General features: G+C 37.4%; 2 protein-coding genes across 8 annotated transcripts; both read right to left on the bottom strand.

The window, feature by feature from the left end:
• Positions 1-5802: 5802 nt before the first annotated feature.
• Positions 5803-13107, bottom strand: LOC121251884 (ATP-dependent RNA helicase-like protein DB10). The gene is given in 10 exon segments (XM_041151284.1): positions 5803-6514; positions 7177-7387; positions 7390-7559; positions 7845-8122; positions 8324-8674; positions 8840-9109; positions 9676-9744; positions 10615-10770; positions 11644-12001; positions 12831-13107. Coding segments are annotated over 9 exon segments (2253 nt in total). The 5' UTR covers positions 11968-12001; positions 12831-13107; the 3' UTR covers positions 5803-6090.
• A 1164-nt stretch (positions 13108-14271) lies between these two features.
• Positions 14272-21123, bottom strand: LOC121253184 (DNA (cytosine-5)-methyltransferase DRM2-like). Of its 7 annotated transcripts, none has more exons than XM_041153127.1 (10): positions 20830-21123; positions 20188-20233; positions 19823-19960; positions 18942-19041; positions 18815-18861; positions 18221-18337; positions 17835-17934; positions 15897-15997; positions 14952-15698; positions 14272-14736 (listed from the first exon to the last, which is right to left on the bottom strand). In XM_041153127.1, exons 2-10 carry the CDS (start codon positions 20188-20190, stop codon positions 14302-14304), a joined length of 1788 nt encoding a protein of 595 aa, XP_041009061.1. In that variant the 5' UTR covers positions 20191-20233; positions 20830-21123; the 3' UTR covers positions 14272-14301. The 7 variants fall into 7 exon arrangements, with proteins under 7 accessions (XP_041009061.1, XP_041009062.1, XP_041009064.1 ...); XM_041153128.1 differs by having other exon boundaries at positions 20896-21123; XM_041153130.1 differs by lacking the exon at positions 20188-20233.
• Between the last annotated feature and the right edge of the window lie 1348 nt (positions 21124-22471).

The following is a 22471-nucleotide window of genomic DNA, read 5'->3' as shown; positions in this document are numbered from 1 at the left end:
ATTTCTGCTGGTATTTGTGGTTCTTTCGATCAGCATGAAAAGGTCTGAGACTTGCTGAAAGCTATTGATGAACAATTTGTCACTTTAGACAAGGCACTAGCAAGCACCCTAATCATGAAGTTCTCGTCCCTAAGGCTCACCAGTGTGAGAGGTGTGCACGAGCACATCATGCAAATGAGAGACAATGTGGCTCAATTGAAGAAACTTGAGGTTGAAATGTCGGAGTCCTTCCTGTTGCACTACATCCTGAACATCCTTCCGCACCAATATGGACCCTTCAAAATCTCATACAACACACATAATGATAAATGGTTAATTAATGAACTCATGACCATGTGTATTCAAGAGAAAGAGAGACTGATGATGGAATAAGGTGAAAGTGCAATGCTGGCAACGCGTGGAAAGGGCAAATCTCAAGCCAATCAGAAAGGGAAAGGTAAAATACCTCCCCAAGCTGGTATCAAGAAAGATTTCAGGTGTTTTTTCTGTAAAAAGAAGGGACACGTGAAAAAGTAATGCGCTAAATTTCAGAAATGGATTGCAGATAAAGGTAATCCAACCTCATTTGTTTGTTATGAATCTAATATGGTTAATGTCAATATTAACACATGGTGGATTGATTATAAATCAACAATCCACATTTCAAATTCCTTGCAGGGTTTACAAAACTTAAGGAAGCCAGTGAGAAGTGAGCAAAACATCTTATCAGGAAACAAGATGGCATGTGGAAGCTATAGGAACTTGTTATTTAATTTTAAGTTGTGGTTTTGTTTTAAAGTTATAAAAGACCTTTTATGTTCCAAGTTTTTTCAGAAACTTGATTTCAGTTTCAAGGCTTGTACCTTTTTAATATTCCTTTAATTTTTTAAATTAATTATTCAGTTTATTTTATAAATCTGATTGTATTGGGAATGGTAATTTGTCTGATGATCTTTACTGCATTAATTTACAAAACAATGTCACTTATGATTCAATGCATGTTCACACTGGCACTAAACGATGTGTTATTAATGAGGATTCTTCTAAATTATGGCACCGGAGATTAGGTTATATCTCCAAAGAAAGAATTAAAATATTAGTAAATGAATGGGTACTAATACTCTAGATTTTACTGATTTTGAGACTTGTGTGAACTATATAAAAGGAAAGCAGGCCAACAAGTCAAAGAAATGTGTCAATAGGAGTTCAGACATATTAAAGATCATACATACTAACATATATAGTCCAGATATGGACTCACATGGTCAGAAATACTTCATCTCTTTTATAGATGATTACTCACGATATATGTATATCTACATGTTTTATAACAAGAACAAAGCATTAGATGTCTTTAAAATCTTTAAGGCTTAAGTAGAGAAACAATGCGGTAAGTAAATTAAGATCGTGAGATCAGATTGAGGTGGAGAATATTATAGTAGATACATAGAGGATAGACAAGCACATGAGCCATTTGCAAAGTTTCTTCAAGAGCATAAGATTGTTGTCCAATACACCATGCCTGGTTCACCGGACCAGAATGGTGTAGCAGAAAGAAGAAACTGAACATTATTGGACATGGTGCAGAGTATGCTTAGCAGCTTCATTCTTCCTAAATCCTTGTGGGCTGAAGTACTTAAGACGACAGTGTATATATTAAACCAAGTTTCAACCAAGGTTGTTCCTAAAACGCCATTTGAATTATGGAAAGGCTGGAATCAGAGTTTGCAACATATGCGCGTTTGAGGATGCCCGTCTGAAGTGAGAATTTATAATCCACAAGAGAAGAAGCTGGACCCAAGGACTATTAGGGGGTATTTCATTGGATATGTTGAAAGGTCAAGGTTATAGATTTTATTGTCCATCTCACAGTACTAGGATTGTGGAATCAAGAAATACAAAGTTTCTTGAAAATAACTTGATCAGTGGGAGCGATCAAACCAGGAACATAGTTTCTGAAAAGGATTATTCAGAATTTCAACCTTCCACCTCAAGTGATAGATTGATTATTGTTTACAATACCCCTTAAGTACAAACTGGTGTTGAACAACCAATCATTGAAGTTCCACAAGTTGCTGAAGACATTCCAGTAGATCAGGTAGTTCAAGAGTTGCCAAGAACTTTTGAATAACGAGTTGAACCACATACTTCTCAAGAACATAATGGTACAACATTAAGAAGATCTATTAGACCAAAGAGATCAGCAATTCCTAATGATTATGTTGTGTATCTGCAAGAATCTGACTATAACATTGGAGCCGAAAATGATCTTGAGTTCTTTTCACAAGCCATGTGTTGTAAAGAATCAGAATTATGAAGAGTAACGAAGTCTGAGATCTTATTGAGTTGTCTAATGGTGTAAAAGCCATTGGATGTAAATGGGTCTTAAAGACAAAGAAAAACTCATTGCGCAACATTGAAAGATACAAGGCAAGACTCGTTGCTAAGGGATTCACTCAGAAAGAAGGAATCAATTACGCGAAGACTTTCTCTCATGTATCTAAGAAAGATTCCTTGTGCGTTATTTTGGCATAAGTAGCTCATTTTGACTTAGAGTTGTAACAAATGGATGTGAAAATGACATTTCTCAATGGAGATCTAGAGGAAGAGGTTTACATGAAACAACCAGAAGGATTCCCCTCTAGTGATGGTGAGCAATTGGTTTGCAAGCTCAAAAAATCTATATACGATTTAAAACAAGCATACCGCCAATGGTATTTGAAATTCCATAATGTAATTTTTTCATTCTGTTTTGTAGAAAATGTGATGAATCAATATATCTACCAGAAGGTCAGTGGGAGTAAAATTTGTTTTCTTGTTTTATATGTAGATGACATTTTGCTAGCAACCAATGATAAGGGTTTGATGCATGAGGCAAAACAATTCCTCTCTAAAAAATTTGATATGAAAGATATGAGTGAGACATCTTATGTCATTAGCATTAAGATCCATAGAGACAAATTTTGAGGTATCTTGGGTCTGTCTCAGGAAACCTATATTAATAAAGTTTTAGAAAGATTTTGGATGAAGGATTGTTTACCAAGTATAGCTCCCATTGTGAAGGGTGATAAGTTCAATTTGAAGCAATGCCTGAAGAACGATCTTGAAATGGAACAAATGAAGAATATTCCATATGCTTATGCTATCAGAAACCTAATGTATGCTCAAGTCTGTACAAGACTTGACATTGCATTTGTTGTGGGAATGTTGGAACGATATTAGAGTGATCCAGGTTTAGACCACTAGAGAGCTGCAAAGAAAGTAATGAGGTACCTTCAAGGAACCAAAGACTATATGCTTATGTACATACAGACGGACAATCTGGAAGTAATTGGCTATTCAGATTATGACTTTACTGGCTATATTGATTCACGCAAATCAACATCAAGATACATTTTTTTTATGGCTAGTGGAGCTGTATCATGGAGGAGTGCCAAACAGACTTTGACTGCCACTTCCACTATGGAAGCCGAGTTTGTCTCCTGTTTTGAGGCTACTTCACATGGTGTATGGTTTAAGAGTTTCATTTCTGGACTTAGAATTATGGATTCTATCTCTAGGTCATTGAGAATGTATTGTAACAATTCAGCTGCTGCTTTTATGGCTAAGAACAACAAAAGTAGAAGTCGAAGTAAACACATCGACATTAAGTATTTAACCATAAGGGAACGTGTTAAAAAAAAGAAAGTGCTCATTGAGCACGTCAGCACTGAGCTAATGATCGCTGATCCTTTGACTAAGGGCATACCACCGTTGAAATTCAAGGATCATGTAACAAATATGGGACTTGGTTTCATTATGTAATTTTTTATTGTATAGACAATGTTATTTTAATGAAATTCTTAATTATTCTGATGTTTTTCTCATATTGATGTGCACCTTAATTTAATTTTGAGAAAATTCATCTGTGTTGGACCAAGAATAAACGTAGAGTTTATTCATTAAGAAATTGATGCCACATAAATTATAATATTTAAGAAATAAATACAGAGTACTACATGGAAGGTAATACTCGTCATTAGAGGACCTATCACCATGATTCATGTATTTATTACTTAAATATAGATTATCGATGGGTTTAAGATGAGACATTAGATTAGAAATGTGGACCAACTGGGAGAATGTTGACCATTTCTCACGGAGGCCTTTCGTAAGAACGAGTCTCTAGCTCCCTTTCATTTTAGGAGCTCCTAAAGTGGTCTACTTCGAGTGTTCATCACATTCATAGAACGTTGGAACTGCTCCATGATAAACTAAACACGTTGGACACGTAGGCACCAAAGCTTGATGGAAGCTTTAGCTATAAATACTACAGTTTGGTCTTCAGGCTCACTCACTCAATCTCATTCAGTCTTACACTATCTAAATAGAGTGATCAGAGTTTGGAAGTGCCAAACATTAGTGAGAGATCATAGCAAAACCATGAGGAACATCAATGGCCGGAGATACTGTTTCCTTGGAATTAAAGCTTTTCGATTTTATTTTTAAGTGTTTATTCCGTATTATAGAATCATCATTTTGCTTACATGTGTGTGTTCGTGTGCGCGCACGTGCATATATGTTAACCTGATTAATTATCTGCAGCTCAAACTTGAATCATAAACAGGATATATTTGAAATAAATTAAGAATGTTCCTTTAAGCATGTTAAGTTGTTTTTGCAACTTAATTTCATGAAAATCTCAAAATAAAAAATATTTAGTTCATAAAAAAAATATTATAAAAATCAAATTAATTTACAGATTAATAAAATATGTTGCGATAGGTAAGATTGCAAAACTTTTATTTGCTATAAAGTCAATCTAATGTGTGTGTATATATGTATATATAATATATATGTATGTATATATCAGGTTTAGTTACAACGATTTATAAGCTTTATTTTTATTAAAATAATTTTGATAAACCTGTCACTTGTCTTCTAAAATTATTTGTGCATTATATAAGCGTGAGACAATTATTGGGAACAAATAGAAAAAGAAAGAGAGAAGGGGCAAACTGCAAAGGTATTATAAAGGGAAAAACAAAACGTAGAAGAGAGAGAGCTCGCGCTCAGTAGGGGGAATATTATCCTGATGATGTGGCGAAACGCCGTGCATGAAATACACGTGTACCAACTGAAAGACAATTAAATAAGGAAGCCCGAAGAAGTCATAGGAAAGGATGTTACATGTATGGCACGAAACAACGTGATTGGAGGTCCCAAAATGCCAACACAGAAACAGCAGCTAGCACATATATATCCAGGTCGTTGCTTATTTTTACGTTTTAGGATTAAATGGTAGCACTAGGCACCGCTGCTTAATTTATTAGCTCGATCGGCCTCCGTACGTAGCTGTTAACGAGCACCCGTTTTTCATTCAAAACGACAACGCGCGATCGCATACCACAACAATTTCGATCGACAAAAAACCGAGAAAGAGAACGGCACAATGTTCCCCAAAACTACCGTACAATAACCAGAAATTATATTCGAAATGACATCGGGAAAATAAAATGGATAACTCGGTAAAAATTGTTTTCACAGCACAAATAATAATTTGTTATTTTTTTTGAAGAGAAAAATGTTTTGGCCATAAAATATACCATAAGCCCCCTTTATGAATTTTTACTTATATGTAATCTCTTAAAAGTATCTCTCTTTTCTAAATACCCCCACAATACCACAATAAGATGTCAAATAAATAAGAACCCAGAGACAGACTCATTCTGGCAAGAGTATAGATCAAACATTGAGCATGTTGTATAACATTCCTAGTTCGTGAGTTTTTACTGTTACATTCTCAAATTGACTACACCAACATACTTATCAGACCTTGAAATATAGCAAGAACAATTAGCAAATATACTATTCAGTTCACCATGTTACATCAATTTTGTTGAGGGATGTTTCATCCTTGCCCTTTCTTCCGTACCAAACACAAGAAAGAGAAACAAATGAAGTCAAAGTTCTAAGGAATCTGGTTCAGTCTTTCTTTAACCACCACCACCACCCCACCCCCCCCCCCCCCCTCTCGCCCCCAAACGCCACCGTTTTCTTAGTTATGGCACCTACCTCCACTTACAACACTTATAAAAAACAAACACAAAGCGCAGCCTCAGGCCGGCACCTTCATCTGCTGCGTGATACCACAATGTCATCCTCATCCTGAGGTATCATGCCTTCCTCCTCTTCATCCCCTAAATAAGCAGAACGAGGTCCATTGGCAAATCCTCCATTTTCCTGCCGCCCTCCACCCAAGGATCTCCCCCATTCATGTGGTGAATCCTTGGGTTCCCTTGCACTCCCACTGTTGTGAAGCGGCACACGTTGGTGTTGAGGTGGTGGGGATGACCTACCATGTTCCATCATTGCTTGGTGAAAACTGCGTGCTGGGGAGCGCACATGTGCTTGTGGAGCCCTATCATACCGGTCAAGGCTACGACTACGGCTGCGGTTCCTACTTTTACTGCGTTCACCCCAAGCAGAACCCTTGTTGGGGCTGCGACTGCGGCTGCGGCCTCTATCTTGTCCATAGTTGTAACCACGTTCATACCTGTCACAAAAGGTATAGTCCAACGATTACTTCTCAAGATACTCTAGTGTATATTATTACAACTCTTCTTAATAGAGTAGAAAAATTAGATATAAATTTCCATGTATGCGACTTTAACAAAGATTAAAAAAAGCATGAACAAAAAAACAAAAATAAAATACATAAAGAAAAAATCTCCCCTTTCCTCCGGCAGGGGAAAACATTTCGCTTTTTCTGTTTTTTTTTTTTTTTATATAAGTAATAGATAAATTTTATAAATGAGAATGAAATAGGCATAGCCCGTGTACTCAGGAGGTATACAAAAGAACCAAATTTATCTGTTAGAAACAGCCAAATTTATCAAAAAAAAATATATATCACCACTTTCTCATTGTTCCAATTATAAATAAAACCAAAATTTCCAAAAAAAACAAATGCTCCAACTAGATAATATGAATTCAGATGTAGATAAAACATAGGAAAATTTGGTAAATCTGTTTTATGCACATACTAAATTAAGTCAAATAACAAGTATAAATTGGTAGGCAGAAGTATAGCTGCATCATATGATAGAATGGAAGGACTTCATTTTCAAGAGACACTAAATCCCAACATGCAAGTTCACATGAATCTAAAGAGGGAGAAGATAATAATAAAGTTCAAAAGAAAAAAAGCCCCAATACCTCTCACGTGACTCATAGTCATTTCCACGGCCTCCACCTCTTTCTGGCCGTCCAGAAGGGGTAGAAGAAAATCCCCGCCCACCCCTTCCCCCATGACCTGAATCATTACGTCCACCACGGCCCCCATCACGACCACCAAAACTAGAACTAGAACCCCAACGTCTGGACCTGCCCATCCCACCGCCACGAGATGACAATTCACGAATTTCGGGGGGACTCGCTGATTTGCACCTTCCAAAACTTTGATGAGATCTGAAGCAAATCTGGCATCCTGGTCGCCAAAGAATGTATAAGCCACACCTGTGGCACCCGCCCTCCCCGTCCTCCCAATCCTATGAACATAATCCTCCACTCCTGTTGGGAAATCATAGTTGATAACTACCCTGAAACAGAAATCACGACTATAATTACTGCTTTGAGTTTTCAACTCAGAGAATGAAGACAAAGGAATGGGTAATGGTGTTTCTTTTCTTTCATTTTTTCTTTTATTTTTTGAAATGATACATCCTTAGCCGGTACATTCATATACAACTTGAACTACATCCCAAAAATGCAGGATAACATTTATCTTTGCAGGGCAAATCAATGTTCCAACCCCAAAACTTGATCCTCAGAAAACTCAACCAAAGACCATTTGTACTAAAACATAAAAAATAAAAAACACTAACCTGATGTCCTTGATATCCAGTCCTCGAGCTGCAACATCAGTAGCTACAAGAATTGGAGACCTCCCGGTTCGGAACTGACTCAACACGTGATCCCTCTCACCCTGAGATTTGTCTCCATGAATAACAGCAGCACCAAACTGGCGGCTAAGATTGCGAGCAAGCTGATCACACATCTTCTTGGTTGAACAAAAGATAATTATCTTTGATCCTGGTTCTTGAGATCGCAATATCTGCTCCACCCGCCTGTGTTTTTCCATGGGTGCCAATAGTTCAACATGCTGCGATAGGCCAACTAGCATATAAGCACAGGCTAAATGACCATAAAACTTCATAACAATCCACTGATAACAAAATATAATAAAATAGAAAGCATACACAATGAGGGGTTAAACAAAATAAAACAAATTAAGAGATGCCACAGTGCTTTTGGGCACTTGGGCAAATCATGACAAGCAAGAATCCTTCAATTGGTTTCACACCTGCGTAATGGACTTGTTTGCGACAAGCTCATCCACATTGCCCATGTTAACCTGAACAGGATTGACCAGCAGATCTGCTGCAATTTTCCGAACTTCCTTTGGCCATGTTGCTGTGTACATGAGGGTCTGGCGGCGAGGAGGCACCTCCTTTACAATCTTCCTTATCTGAGGTTCAAAACCCATGTCAAGCATCCGATCGGCCTCATCGAGTACAAGGTAAGAAACTTGATGAAGGCTGATTCTCCTCATCTCAAGAATATCATTCAAGCGGCCAGGCGTGGCAACCACTATATCTGATCCTCTGTCTATATCTCTCAACTGGGGTCCTTTTGGAGCTCCTCCATACAAACACTACCAACAACAACAAAATATATAGAAGCATCAGTAGCATACCATATGTCATGTATAAGCCTCAGCAAACATATTAAAAGAAACTTAATGTTTATGGCATAGATATAGGTACATGTACAATAAAACTGCCTAAATCGGAAAATATTAGATGACGACGGAATATACCGTGCACGAGATTCTTGATGATTTTCCAAACTTCACTGCTTCATCTTGTATTTGTGTTGCCAACTCCCTTGTTGGCGACAATACTAACACAGTTGGACCCAATTGAGGATTCTTACGGGTACGCTTGAGATGAATAAATCCAGGAACCAAGTAACCCAAGGTTTTCCCCGAACCAGTTTTGGCAATGGCCACTATGTCTCTACCTTGAAGAGCAATTGGCCATGACTGTGCCTGAATTGGAGTTGGGGCAGAGAACCCAGCATTGTGTACCTGGAACAAGCAAAAATCCCGCAGCCCCTGTGAGAGAGGTACTGGCTCCAAAATTTCTGGGTTTTTTTTTTTTTTTTTCATTTTGAACTTATAGACTGGCTATTGGCAGAAGAAGCACCACCCCCCATATGCAGGCAGACAATGCTTGCTGACGCAAGCTAGCTAGAGCAGGAGGAGGCCTCTTCTTCTGTTCGGACCGAGTGGCAGACTGAATCATCACCCACGGCAGTCCCGGCCACGAACTTGGATGATTTGGAAAGCCCTTCCCAAACAATTGGTCCACCATAGAAGGGCGCTCCAAACTAAATGCAAACCCCCCACAAAGAGGGCACACAGCGTACGACATTAGCTCCTCCCAGGAGCAAATATCGCACCTGCGACAAAAAGTACATGACAAAAGAAAATTAACACGCGTCTGAAACTCAAAATTGGACCTCCAGCAATCACAGGACTTTGCACATGAAACACTCAGGATACATATTTTACCAAACTTATGCGAAATCTTTGACTCGGAACCCATAATGCCCTCAAAAAGTGTGGAACAGAAGAGGACTAGAAGTTCATACCTCACTAAGAATCTCAGGTGGAAAACCACTAGCTTCAAATGATGTAAAAGGTGGAGGCACATTATCACCCTGAAAAGAAGGAAAAACAAAGTATCAGCAATCATAAAATGATGAACACTTCAAGCAGTGCAGTAAATGTATAGACGCATAAAACTGTGTTACTGAAAATAGATATGGGAGTAAAATAAGGGGAAAAAAAGGAAATCAACTTTCAGCACCCAAATATTTTCACTATCCATAAGATTTAAAGATTGATGACCCACTATAGTCTATACTTCTCATCCTATACATAAGAATAACTCTCTTGTAAAGGGATGTTCAAAAGAACCCACTTTTCACTCTACTAAACTGATAACAAGGAGTAACAACAGTGATGGCATAACTTCAGTTGGACAAACTCGGCTTACATATTTTAAAAATTGAGGGTTTGTTAGTGGAAGGAAATAGAGAATACTGTATCTTTGATCCAGTTCAAATACTGCCATCAGAGTAAAATGCACAAATATTCAAGTCCAACAAAACTATGCCAGGACAATGACGCAAGGACATGTCTGCCTTGAAAATCACAAAAAAAAAATAATTTTGACAGCAAATGAATAGCTCTTTATTCAAAATCTCAACTGAAAATATAACACTGACCAAAATCATAAGTATGATAGAAAATGGATCAACCCTTCAAAGTACGCCGCAAATATTGTAAACACTATATTAAACCAAGGTCATGCTTTCCCCCTTCTCTTCAACTCACAATAGCAGAAAAACCAAACAACACCTTTCATGCCTCATAGATGATCAAGCTAAATGACTTGAAGTTAATAAATATCCATCATCCATCCAAATTGGAGGGAGGAACAGATTCCAATTCATCCAGTCAAATAGCAGGTCACTGAAATTTACATCACTGCAGTAATCCAGTGCATGAAGCTTTTAAATACTCACGGTAACAGTTATTTCATGCCGGCGACGATAAGACTCTGCAGATAAACCAACTCCGACGTCTGAAGCAACATGTGCTCTTGTAGAAGAACCTCCAGGTCCGACAATGAGAGTCCCATTTGGAGCATTACTGGAATGGAAAGTTCCCCCTTTTACACTCTAATGCAAAATTAAGGACATCACATTAGTCCCAACTGAAGAACAGAGATAAAGCAGATGTAATACATGCTCGTAAGAGTTCAAGAGGAGGGGGGCAAGACAGTGAGTCCTCACATTCTTGCTTTTGATAGCCAGTGTTACTGGTCATTTTGAATCCGATTTGTTCACGTCTTAGGTTTCAATGTGTTATTCTATTGTTAATGGTTTTGTTAATGATTTCATATGGCAATGGCAATGTTGTTCATACATAGTGAGCAAGAAACATAAAGAAAACTGAAACAAGTCTCTTAAACAGATGCGATAAATGCTATAACTCTATAAATTTTGTGTTTCTACAACCAAATGCAACAAAAGCAGTGCTCAGCCCATTTTCTCTTCGATTCAATGAGAGAAAATCCACAACTGTGCTAGTTTTTATACCTAGCAAGTAAATATTACACTAAAATTCCAAACCTTCTCTTTGGAACTTTTTACTTGTGTGTGTGTGTGTGTACAAATAAAAGCATACAAACGGTAATTGAACCTCTGACATCATCTACACCTTTGGGTGGAGGAAATTCCATTTGGCTCAATACCATTGGCTGCTATGGCATATCTCATTACTCAAAAAAAAAAAGTATAATTAAGCTTTTATGAGCCTTAAATATCTTCTTTTGCTGGAATATCGTGTTTCTAGAACTAAACATACCACCAAAAGTGTAAATCCTATGAAAGTAACTTCTCGTCCTCATAAGCAACCCAATTACTATTCATGTATATAGCGTTCCTATGTCACTCCAACATCACATAATATGCAAGAGGGGAATGCACACTATCTAAGCATTGCAGATTCTACAGCCATTAAAACAATAGCAAACACAAGTGAGTGCAAACCTGCTGAGTCCTTGATCCAACCTCGGGTTTTAAACCACCATTGCTACCTCTTCCATACCTCTCATCTACATCAGGACCATAGCCCCGACGCTGTAATTGGGAAGATTGTTGAACTTGGACAGAAGAGCTAATGGGCACTGAAGAAGACTTTGGTCGAGGAGTCGAGCCTGAAGGCCTCTCGTATTGGGTTACATTCGTCTCTGGATTCCAGTAGTAAAGGTACCCAGTTTTGCCATCAACAAGGCCTCTCCATGGTTTTGGGAGTGTGGGGTCCTCTGGTGCATACCGTGGACCTGTAGAAGAGACAGTTGCAGTGGCAGCCATTGCGATGGAATTGCTAAAACAATGCAACAAGAACCTACAAAACAGGAAGATGGGGAGTTATAAAAGAGAAGCCATAAAAGTTCAAACTGACGAGCACCAAATCCCACAAACAGAGACAGCATATACTAGCTACATGAAAACTGCTGCAACCTCGAGACTCGTAACAAGAAATTTTCCTCGTCACAAGGTGGGTTAAGGAAAAAGAAAATAAGAAACCATAAAAGGAAAAAAAGAAAATGCATGTCTACGAGACCTAGAAACTGAGTTGAGTAAGTTCTATATGACCTAAGCAATCTAATACGCTCTCTCCAGTATCCAAACAAAACACAGCGCATGATTTTTAAGTGAAAACAAAAAACAAAAAAACAAAACAAAGTGCATGATTAACAAAAATAAACAAATTTCAAGGGTTCTTAGCATTTAAAAAATAAAAAAACCGAAAATTCAAAGGCACAGACACCCGAAGCCAAGATTTTTCCCTATACGCGGTTCACACATATCGGAAACAAAAAACCTCAACAAAATATGGTAAAATCCTAACTCACAGACAAGTTCATAGCCTCACAAGCGAAGAACAATCGAGAACCAAAACTTCGTTTGGCTCCGGATAAAAAAGTTACGATTTACCTCCTCCGTATTCCCTGACTACTACCGAATAATTAGCCAAAACCCCTAAATAAACACAAAATTACATATACGTCCTTTCAGGGTAACCAAACTGACAGAGCATTAGGAAAGCACCAAATCACGCTCGCTAAAACCCTAGATTCAATTCCCTTGAATCATGTGAACGGCCCATGCATAAACCAAAAATCGAACTCAGATCTGACAAATTGCTTAAGAAAAATAAACATGGTTTGTACCTGAGGACGTATGATTGAGATTCGAACAGCGAGAAATGCTGGGAGTATCCAACGGACCCTTCCTTATCTCTCTATCCCACTCTCTCTCTATGTATGAATTGGCCGTAGACCGCTGAGAGAGAGAGAGAGAGACAGAAGCACGCTTCTAAAGGGCGAGAAGCGCGTTGAGGAAGTAGGAAGCAAATTAGATATCGGCGTATGTTTATTTATAGTATTCTCGGGCATTGAAGCCTGAAGGAAAGAGGAGAGAAATTGCGTGGTATTGAGTTGGGTTTAAGCCTTAAGATATAGCAAAAAAAAAATTAGGCACTTTTAGCATTGGCCATTTTGACGATATGGTTGAAGTCCTCACCGTCTTTTAGGAAAAAGAATCTCCTCTCGTGTGTGACGTCTTATACAGAAAAATAATATTTATAATTTTAGAATGGATAAATTTTATGTATTTTTTTAAATAGTTAAATTTGAGATTTACATTAAAAAAAATATTTTTAATAATAAATTATTTTTTTATTAAAATGATTGGACGAAACTTACCCAACTACTCTTTTTTATATACCTAAATATATATATCGTTTGAAAATATAAAGATTTAGAATAAAAAATTATAATTCCTGGGAAAAATAAAATATCACCCAATTGGCTTTGGAAGATTGTCATCTGCTTTATCCCCAATTGATTATCCGAAATGTAAAAAAAAAAAAAATTGAGATAATCAGTTGCAGGAGATCTTCACACTTCACAAGGGTTTCTATTTATTTATTTTTTTAATTTTGCTACTCATCATCCTCACATATCACACATCACACTTTTTATTTTTTATTTTTTTAAAAAATTAGTTTTATTCTTCTTAAATTAATTGAATTATTCTACTCATCATCCATATATCACATATTTGATAAGAAAAAAAAAAGTATGATGTGTATTGTGTAAGATTGATTAATATAATTTTTCTTTTCTTATTCCCTGGTGTTAGTTTTGTGACAATACTTATAATGAGTTTCGAGTCTTTGACTGTTCTGTTTATTAAGTACTTGTTTGAATAGTGAGATAAGATGAAATGATTTTAGATGAGTTGAATAAAATATTATTAGAATATTATTATTATTTTGAAATTTGAAAAAGTTGAATTGTTTATTATATTTTGTATAAGAATTTAGAAAAATTATAATGATGAGATGATATGTGATAGATTGAGAATATTTCTATATCCAAACGGACTTTTTTTATAATTGGTGTTGGCTTGTAAGAGATGGGCTTAGATTTGATATATTTATTATGGAACATGAATTGTGAGTTCAGACAGGTGAGAGAGATCGTATATGAAATTCCTCAGCATCAAGAAACTATTTCCACATTGCGTGCAAGAGATCTGGGTTGAATCAAACTCAGATGCCCCAGCACCAGAGATTTCATAAACTTCCATCGTATCCGCACAGAATCAGATTATAATTTTGTTTTAATTTTCATGAAATCATTGTGCTTTTGTCATGATACATTTGACCAAGTCTAGAATACGGAAATAATCAAAGAACAAGGCAGATTCTTTACCCTCAAGTCCATCTCGGTGAAGCCTGTTGCTACCCGTTAGATTATTACATGGGCTCCCGCCAACCACAAGATCAAACCCGCCAATTGAGCTCATTAGCTGCTCCAACCGATCACCATTTAGCTGCTGCACGTCTGCAAGGTCAATCAAATTCCCTCCCTGGTTTGTTTCCTCCCACCAGCACCTGAGGATGTTTCTGTTTACCTCTGATATCTCAACCGACACAACATTCTTAAGGGGGATGCCAAGCCGATGAAGGGCTACTTCGGCACCACCAATCCCAGAGAAAAGGGAGAGAAGATTAATGCCACCCGGGAACATGTCTTTCAAGACAGATAGATGGTATGCTACCGTATCAATCTGAAATTAACAGAATCAACAAGCTTACTGGCACATACAATTCTCAGTAATTTCAGTGGGGACTAATTCAAAATTTGGGAATCTATTGGGAAAATTAGAGAAGAAGATTAATTAACAAGCATCTCCAGCATGAAATATCATACATTTTTCAAGTAAACGATACTGTTTGCAACAATTTGCAGGTTACTGACTCGTCTTATAAAGGGATTCCATACCTGGAATGAGTTACCGAGTGATTTATACCTATCGGTTCGACTTATTCCACCTCCCCTCGTGTGATTCCTCGGGAAACCCAAAAGCATTTCTACCTCATCAGCCTCAAGTGGGGCAACCTTATTCCTCCCAACCCAGACCAGATTCCATTGTCGACATTCATCAAGTACGTACTTTTGAACACTCAGAGGTGGTTCACCATCATAGTCTTCAAGTGCCTTGCGAATCCTCTCTGTCAGTTTCGCACTACCAATGACAGTTTGTAAGCAATTCAGCTTTGTTCTCCTATCCCATGAAGGCCACCATTTCCTCGTCAAGGGTAATGCTTCATGAATGGTCTGTGGTGGAAATGGAAGAAGAGGAAATCTGTCTTGGGTTGGAAGATTGTGAACGTAGCCCCTTTTCCTGGCAGCAGCACAGAAGTATTTTGAATCAACAAACTCCGGTTCCACATCATATAGGAACCGTGAAATGGTGGTCCAAACCCCTTTAGGAGCAAGAGCAACATTCTCATAATAGAAAAAGGGAGGGCCAATGGCTGCCTCTGGAAGTGTTCTATGAATTGTTGAGCATGGTTCAGTAGGTACGCCAAATCCAATCATTGGATGTGGGAGACGAATGGTCTCATCATCATCATGAAGGAGCCTCTTCTCAAACACGTTTTGCTTTTTCTTTGTCCACATCTCATAATCAGAAAGTTTCCTTTTTTTGTGCTTAGCATATTCATTGCATGAATGCTTAAGTTTCGGCTGTGAAATAGATATAACGAATCAACCTTTGACAGATATTACCCAAAATGGAATGAATATAATCAGAATATAAATTATGGTTCATTTACAACTAAGGAGAAAATAAACTAAACTTAGAAGAATGTTTTCAAAGCTTCATATTCATCTTTTGTTTTGGTGGATGGACTTATATCTACTTAAAGAGGCAAAATAGATTACCTTGACTTCGAGGGGGAGTTCTGACAGATGAGCATCTGCCACCTTAGCCATTTGAGCAGCACAGATAAAATCTGTCAACTCCACAAGGGAGGAGTCGAGACCTGCAGTGTTTGGAACGCATAATAAGGCCAAGGACAAAAGATGTGAAGCATGGTTAACTAAGGAAAATACCACTTAAGAGAATTGAGGGCACTATTGTTGGGAATAAGTGTAGCTAAGACTAACACGAAGTATAGTAGCGGAACTAAACGAATGAAATTGATGACAATCACACAGAAAGAACACCAAGAATTAAGTGGTTCGACTCAAAACGAGCCTACGTCCACTGGTGGGGTCGGTATCGAAGATTTCACTATCAACAGAGATGGAGTACAGATCAATACAACAAAACTTCACAAGGAAGTTATCTCTCAAACTCTCTCTCTAGACTTCTCTCTCAAGAAAACACTAAAACAAAAGCCAAATGAATTCTGAAGTCCTTAGGAAGTGAGAGGCGCCGTTTGATATTTATAGGAAAAGTGAGAATTCACTTTTGTGAACATTAGCTCGAGCGAACGTCGAGCGAGTGTCGAGCGAACGTAGATATTCTGCACTTCGCTCAAGCCAACAGTTGTGCGAGAGTCGAGCGAAACTCTCTGCCTGAACTCGCTCGAGCTGGGTGTCGAGCGAGTGTCGAGCGAAGCTCTCTGACTTGGATATTGCTCGAGCTGAATGTCGAGCAATACTTGAGCGAAGCTCTCTGTCTGAATTCGCTCGAGCTGAATGTCGAGCGAATGTCGAGCGAAGCTCTCTGTCTGAATTCGCTCGAGCTGAGTGTCGAGCGAATGTTTGAGCGAAGCTCTCTGTCTGACTTCGCTCGAGCTGAGTGAACCTCCGCTCGAGCGAACCTACGACACTTGCACTGTTCAATCAGAATTCAAGCCACCTCATAACAACTATAAGTATATAGCTACAAATTTATACAGCTGTAAAGTTTGTAGTCAACAGCACCAGAAACAAAGATAACCAACTCAACTTGGACTATACCTTGATTACAAGAGGGCTTTTATAAGAAGTTGCAGCTACCCACCTCCACTGAGTCATCCCTTGTTCATGTTACCAATTACCAAAACCTAAAAAGCTAAACATACTAAATATTTTGCTCCATGATTCATTGATACAAACAAGCCAACACCATCTTGCCTTGATGAAAATTTTGTGGCAGGTAAGCCGATTCAGGAATGACAAAATGACTATACCACAACACAAGTTACTACATGAATCTCATAACTATGGTTCAACACAAGTTACTGCATTGGTCTCTATCTAGAGTTCAGCACAAGTCACTACACCCCCTTTTGGAATTCTTGTGAAGTTTTTGTATTACTTTTAAAGTTAAGAAAAAGGCACAAAATGGAACTAGTAGAATAAATAAGCAAAAGCTGTTATAAACAACCGTCAAGGGTCACTACTAACTTTTTGACTCACAAAAGCATCCTATTCAAATGAACCTTTACTTAGCAAAGGCAAACAGCATCTTAGAAGTATTACATAGAGCCTGTCTCGTGAGAAATTTAAGTGATATGCCCCTGAAAGTAACTTGAGAATTGAAGCCTTCAGTGACCACTATTTTTTTTTTTTTAAGTTAAACTGGATGAAGCAGAATGAAAAATTTAAGTTCTGTTTCAACAATGCATTGTCATCTGAGATATGGATGAAGCAAAATGGACATTGAAAAGATACATGAATCGTGGCCAGAATGCATCACCAACATAATAAATCCTTTATAATTTTTGCCTCGTCTCTTTTTTTCAGTGGTTGGTGGGGTGTGCAAAGCCAAATCTTAAAATCCTCCCAAGATCTCCACCAAATCGCAAGTCTTCCCCAGAAATCAATATCATCATGAAAAAGAATAATGAGTAAAACAGTTCAAAACCCATATAACACTGAAATTCATACCACATCTATCTATTGCAAGTGAAGCCTCATCCACTGTGTACCCCATATTTACTAGGGACGACAATTTATCCTCTTCATCAAATTCAGTATTCATGATTTTCTGCAAGATAGATCGATTTATGAGCTAATTTATACATACAAAAAGCAAGAAAAAAAGGAGCTGTCATTATGAGCTTGCATGTCCTATGTAGGTGTATCATTGAGAGCACAACTTTCAATGACATTGCAGGTTCTAAATTTTATATGAGCAGGTACCATGCCAAATAAAGAGTTGCTAGCAGGCACATCTTTGCAGAAGGGCATACTAGATGAACAAACAGGTTAAAGAGTTCACCCAATAAACATCATCAGAGTATTTAGCTAAGCCAAAAAAAGTTCACACCTACCTCATTGTTGGAACAACTATCAATATCTGAGAAATCATCCAGAAAACTCCCTTCACATTCGAAAGAGCAATGATCAGAGTCAATGTGATGCTGTCTTTGAGGCGACGATTCAAGAGCCTGCAAAGAAAATCATTATAAAAATCGGAAATTGGGACCCCAATGGCAGATTAAGTTGTGAAAGTTTAAGCACTGGGATGTGCTCAATAACATCATAAACTACCAGAAAAAAATATAGACAACATACTCTGGTCTAAAAAAGTAGCCAATCAATTATGCCATGAAAAAGAAATTGGTCGTAGAGGGCATGGGATTGATCAGGGAACTCCAACCAAGGCATGAGCAAAGAGTAAGAGTGTCAGCAAAAGTTAACAAGGTCGGCAAAAAATTGGTCTAAATGGTATGCAATTCCTTTATGTGCATGGGTGCATGAGAGAGAGAGAGAGAGAGGGAAAGACAGACAGACAAAGAGAACTGATTATTATATACAATGTGGTTTAGTCCATAGAATCGAGATGGGGTAATGGAAAATAATTTATGCAGCCAAGGTCGAAGTAGCAAAAACAGTATCTGAGAGTTACGTAGGTATTCACTCACCGAGTATGTGAGGAGGGTTTCTAGAATTGAATCTGTATTTTCTTCTCCTGGACATTCAACCTAACAGTTATTTGCAATGCTTACCAGAAAAAACATGTGCCTAACCTAAGTAAGACCGAGCTTATACCATTTTCCTGCATTGCTTTGGCAACCATCTTTGTAGAGAATCCCATCCCTATGAAATGATCAATCAACTTGCAGTTGGAAGGACCAGCAGATGAGCTTGCCTTGAGGCAGAAAAAGGAAATAATTTGTTATTTAACAAAAAATAAGCATTGCTCGGCAAATATTACATGCACAGACAAATATTCCATATGACCAAAGCCAACTAGAAGAAAGTACTAATTTTGAGTAAATGGGGGCATCAGCAGTTATTTTGGAAGAAGGAGAAATACGTGTATAAATACATATATATATATAAGGTGATATAGGTGTATACATACGTACATATATATATACATATATATCATGAATATGCATTCTATGAATGATGAGAAATGATAGGAGCAGCCAGAATAATTAATGCAATAGTGGGAACCCCAGCAAATCCCTGCTCTTCAACATTAACACCACAATGTACACTACAAGTAATTAAAGCATGGAAAGTGTTCATAAATGTCACATGATGAGTTCATATAAATGTCATTTGCAATTTGGTGTTGGCATTAGAATGAGAGGAGATAAATTTGGTGAAGGAAAAGGGGCACAGTTTTATTGAATAAACAGTTCAATACCCCTCCAAGACTGGACCTCAGATGGAATGTCTATAGAAATTCAAGATTATAATGATGTGAGGCAAAGCCTTCAGTTAGAAAAATAAAGCGAAAGTGTAATCAAGGATAGACCTCAGCAGACAGAGACATTGGCAGACACGCATATTTCAAATAACCAATTAAACTCTGAATTAGTTATCCAACATATCCTTTTAACCAATAATTAATTCTCAGCATAGGCAGCTAAATTAACCGACATAAAGGAGAACCAGCATATGCAGCTAAAAAGATTTACCTCCCCAGAGCCGACCACAGCTTCTCCATTTGGGGGTGTCAAGCTTGAATGAGAAGGTAAAGAGAAGTCATTGATTTCCAGCTCATCTTCAGTGTTCCACTCAAAATTGTCATCCTCTACACCAGAAGCATCCCTATCCTGCTTAAGTACACACATCAACACCGACATGCACAACATACCGAAGTCAAATCACTGTTGATATATAGAAATGTATAAATAAAAAAACTGGTTTCTTATCAAGTATTTACCGGTCCTTCAAGCAAAATGTTTTAGTTGGATTCAAACCTGAAGAATTGTTGTGAAAGGAGAGGATTCCAAAACAATATAACAACAAATATAAAGCTAGAATGAATAACAAACAGTACCATTTATCTGTAATCTACACCTTTGCGTAAGGTTGAGGTTTACACGCTGTTCATGAACACAGATAAGGAAGTAGGGGTCATGTAAAGGCAAATTAAAGCGCAATCACTAATTAAAGAATTAATGAAAAATATTAGCATCGATGAATTTATAGCAATCCCATAATACTAATGTTGAGATTTCGGATTTTGCTTTGTTCTCATATATGTTATAATTTATCCAATCATGTTAACGATATAAAATAAATAATAAAATTTAGCTCTTCTCATCAGCTTAAATTTTTAGAACAAGTAGTAATTTCACATAGTATCAGAGCATAAATCCTGAGTTCGAATTATGACTCTATATTCTATCTTATTTAATTAAATATTCTATGTATTGGATCAACTATTGAAAAAGAGTCTGGCCCATAGGAAAATGTTAAGATATAAAATAAATAATAAAATCTAATTCTTTCCATCATGTTAGTGATTTCACAAATCAAGTGGGGAAAAAAAGTTTTGGCACATAAGCTATCTTACAGATTAAAATCCACCATAAGTAATTCACTATAATGCATAAAATTAGGAGTACGTTCTTATAAGCACAATTTAAAAAATAATTCCGATACAGTCAAAGAATTCTTTCTTTGAAATTTCTTTTACCTCTCTCTATGTTCTCGACCAAACGTGAAGCAAGGAGCACAAAACATCGAAACTACATTCACATACCAAATGTCTTCCCTGAAAGACCAATCTCACTAACAGAGGCCAATAAAAAAACCTCGATCGTGAGTTTGAAAACGAAGCTCTTCCAACCGTAGTGTATGTCAAAATAATGGTAACAAAAAGCATAATACTGCTGAGAGGAAGTAGATGAAGCTACATGCAGAGATATCGGAGATATTCTAGAGAATTTCTAGTCTAGAGAGAGAAACTCCATTCAAGGTTGGGGTGCGAGAACAATGATGCTGAAAAAAATCAATTTATAAGCGGGTGGCTAACCCCATATAAAAAATGATTACGTGGCATGGTTTGATTTAAAATTAAAAATAAATAAATTTTAAATTTTATAAATAAAATCTTATTATATAAGTAATTTGAATTGTGTCTACGCAACGACTTGCAAATGAAAAGACTCCAAAAGAGAATAGTAATGTTATTTGAATGCTTTTATACTATATATAATGTGTCACCCGATATAATTTAATTTATAAGATTAAAATTTTACATTTTATCTTTTAAATAAATTATGTCATATGAATGATCTATGATGTAAAGGTTGTCATATATAATTATTCTCGTAAGAAATAGTCTACAATACAAAAAAATGACTTGGAAAAAAATTATAAACGCACTATTTTTTTACAAAATTTTACATAATTATGTTTCAAAATAATAATAAAATAACTTATAAATGTATCTTCTTATTATAAAAAATGTCCTTATTCGAAAAATTTAAAACATAATTTAAAAGATATCTTATATATATATATATATATATATATATATCTTCCTAATACTTAAAAGCATGTATAAGATCTACAGTAGTGAATAGTATTTCATCCAGTTTCTCGTTGTTCTTTCTCTGTTCTTTCTCGTTGCATTCGAAAATTTCGTTGCCTTCTTCGTTCAGTTAGCATGATCTGAACAATCAAAATATCTCAAATGATAAAATATCTAATCTACACACTTCAAATTCAGATTTACATAACAATTCTCAAACTCAACTACACAATTTACAGAACAAATTCTCAAACTCAACTCGAGGAAGAAAAAAAAATTTTCGTGAGATTTCTTCTCACCGTTGGTACGCAATTCTCTTCTGATTTCACCTCTAACTTCTGCATCTTGTTTCTTTTTTTTTTCCTGTGTTTCTCGCATGTTTTTTTTCTTTCTACACCTCAAATGGGTTTCTGGGTTTCTGTGAATCTCAGATTCACAGTGTGCGATGGAGAGGCAAACGGAACCTCGTGGTGGGTGGCTCTACTAGAGGTTGTCGTCGGTGTCAACTGGTGGAGGTGCGGTGGCTTGGGTGGCTGCCTACGGCCGCAGAATCGGTGACCAAATGGGTGAAACCCATTTCGGTTCGGTTTCCGTGGGGGAGAGAGAGGGCTGCGCGTGGGGGACTTCGATGGTGGCTGGGATGGTCGCCGCCTTGAGGGAGACTCCTCGGTGGTGGTCGTGAGGTTCGGTGGCCACGTACGGCGGCGTAACATGACACAAATGGGTGAAACCCATTTTGGTTCGGTGTCCGTGGGGGAGATCGAGGGCTGCGCGTGGGGGACTTCGACGGTGGCTGGGTTGG

The sequence above is a fragment of the Juglans microcarpa x Juglans regia genome, chromosome 2S (assembly GCF_004785595.1).
Source record: "Juglans microcarpa x Juglans regia isolate MS1-56 chromosome 2S, Jm3101_v1.0, whole genome shotgun sequence".
Taxonomy (NCBI): Eukaryota; Viridiplantae; Streptophyta; class Magnoliopsida; order Fagales; family Juglandaceae; genus Juglans; species Juglans microcarpa x Juglans regia.
This window is presented reverse-complemented; position numbering and strand designations above follow the sequence as displayed.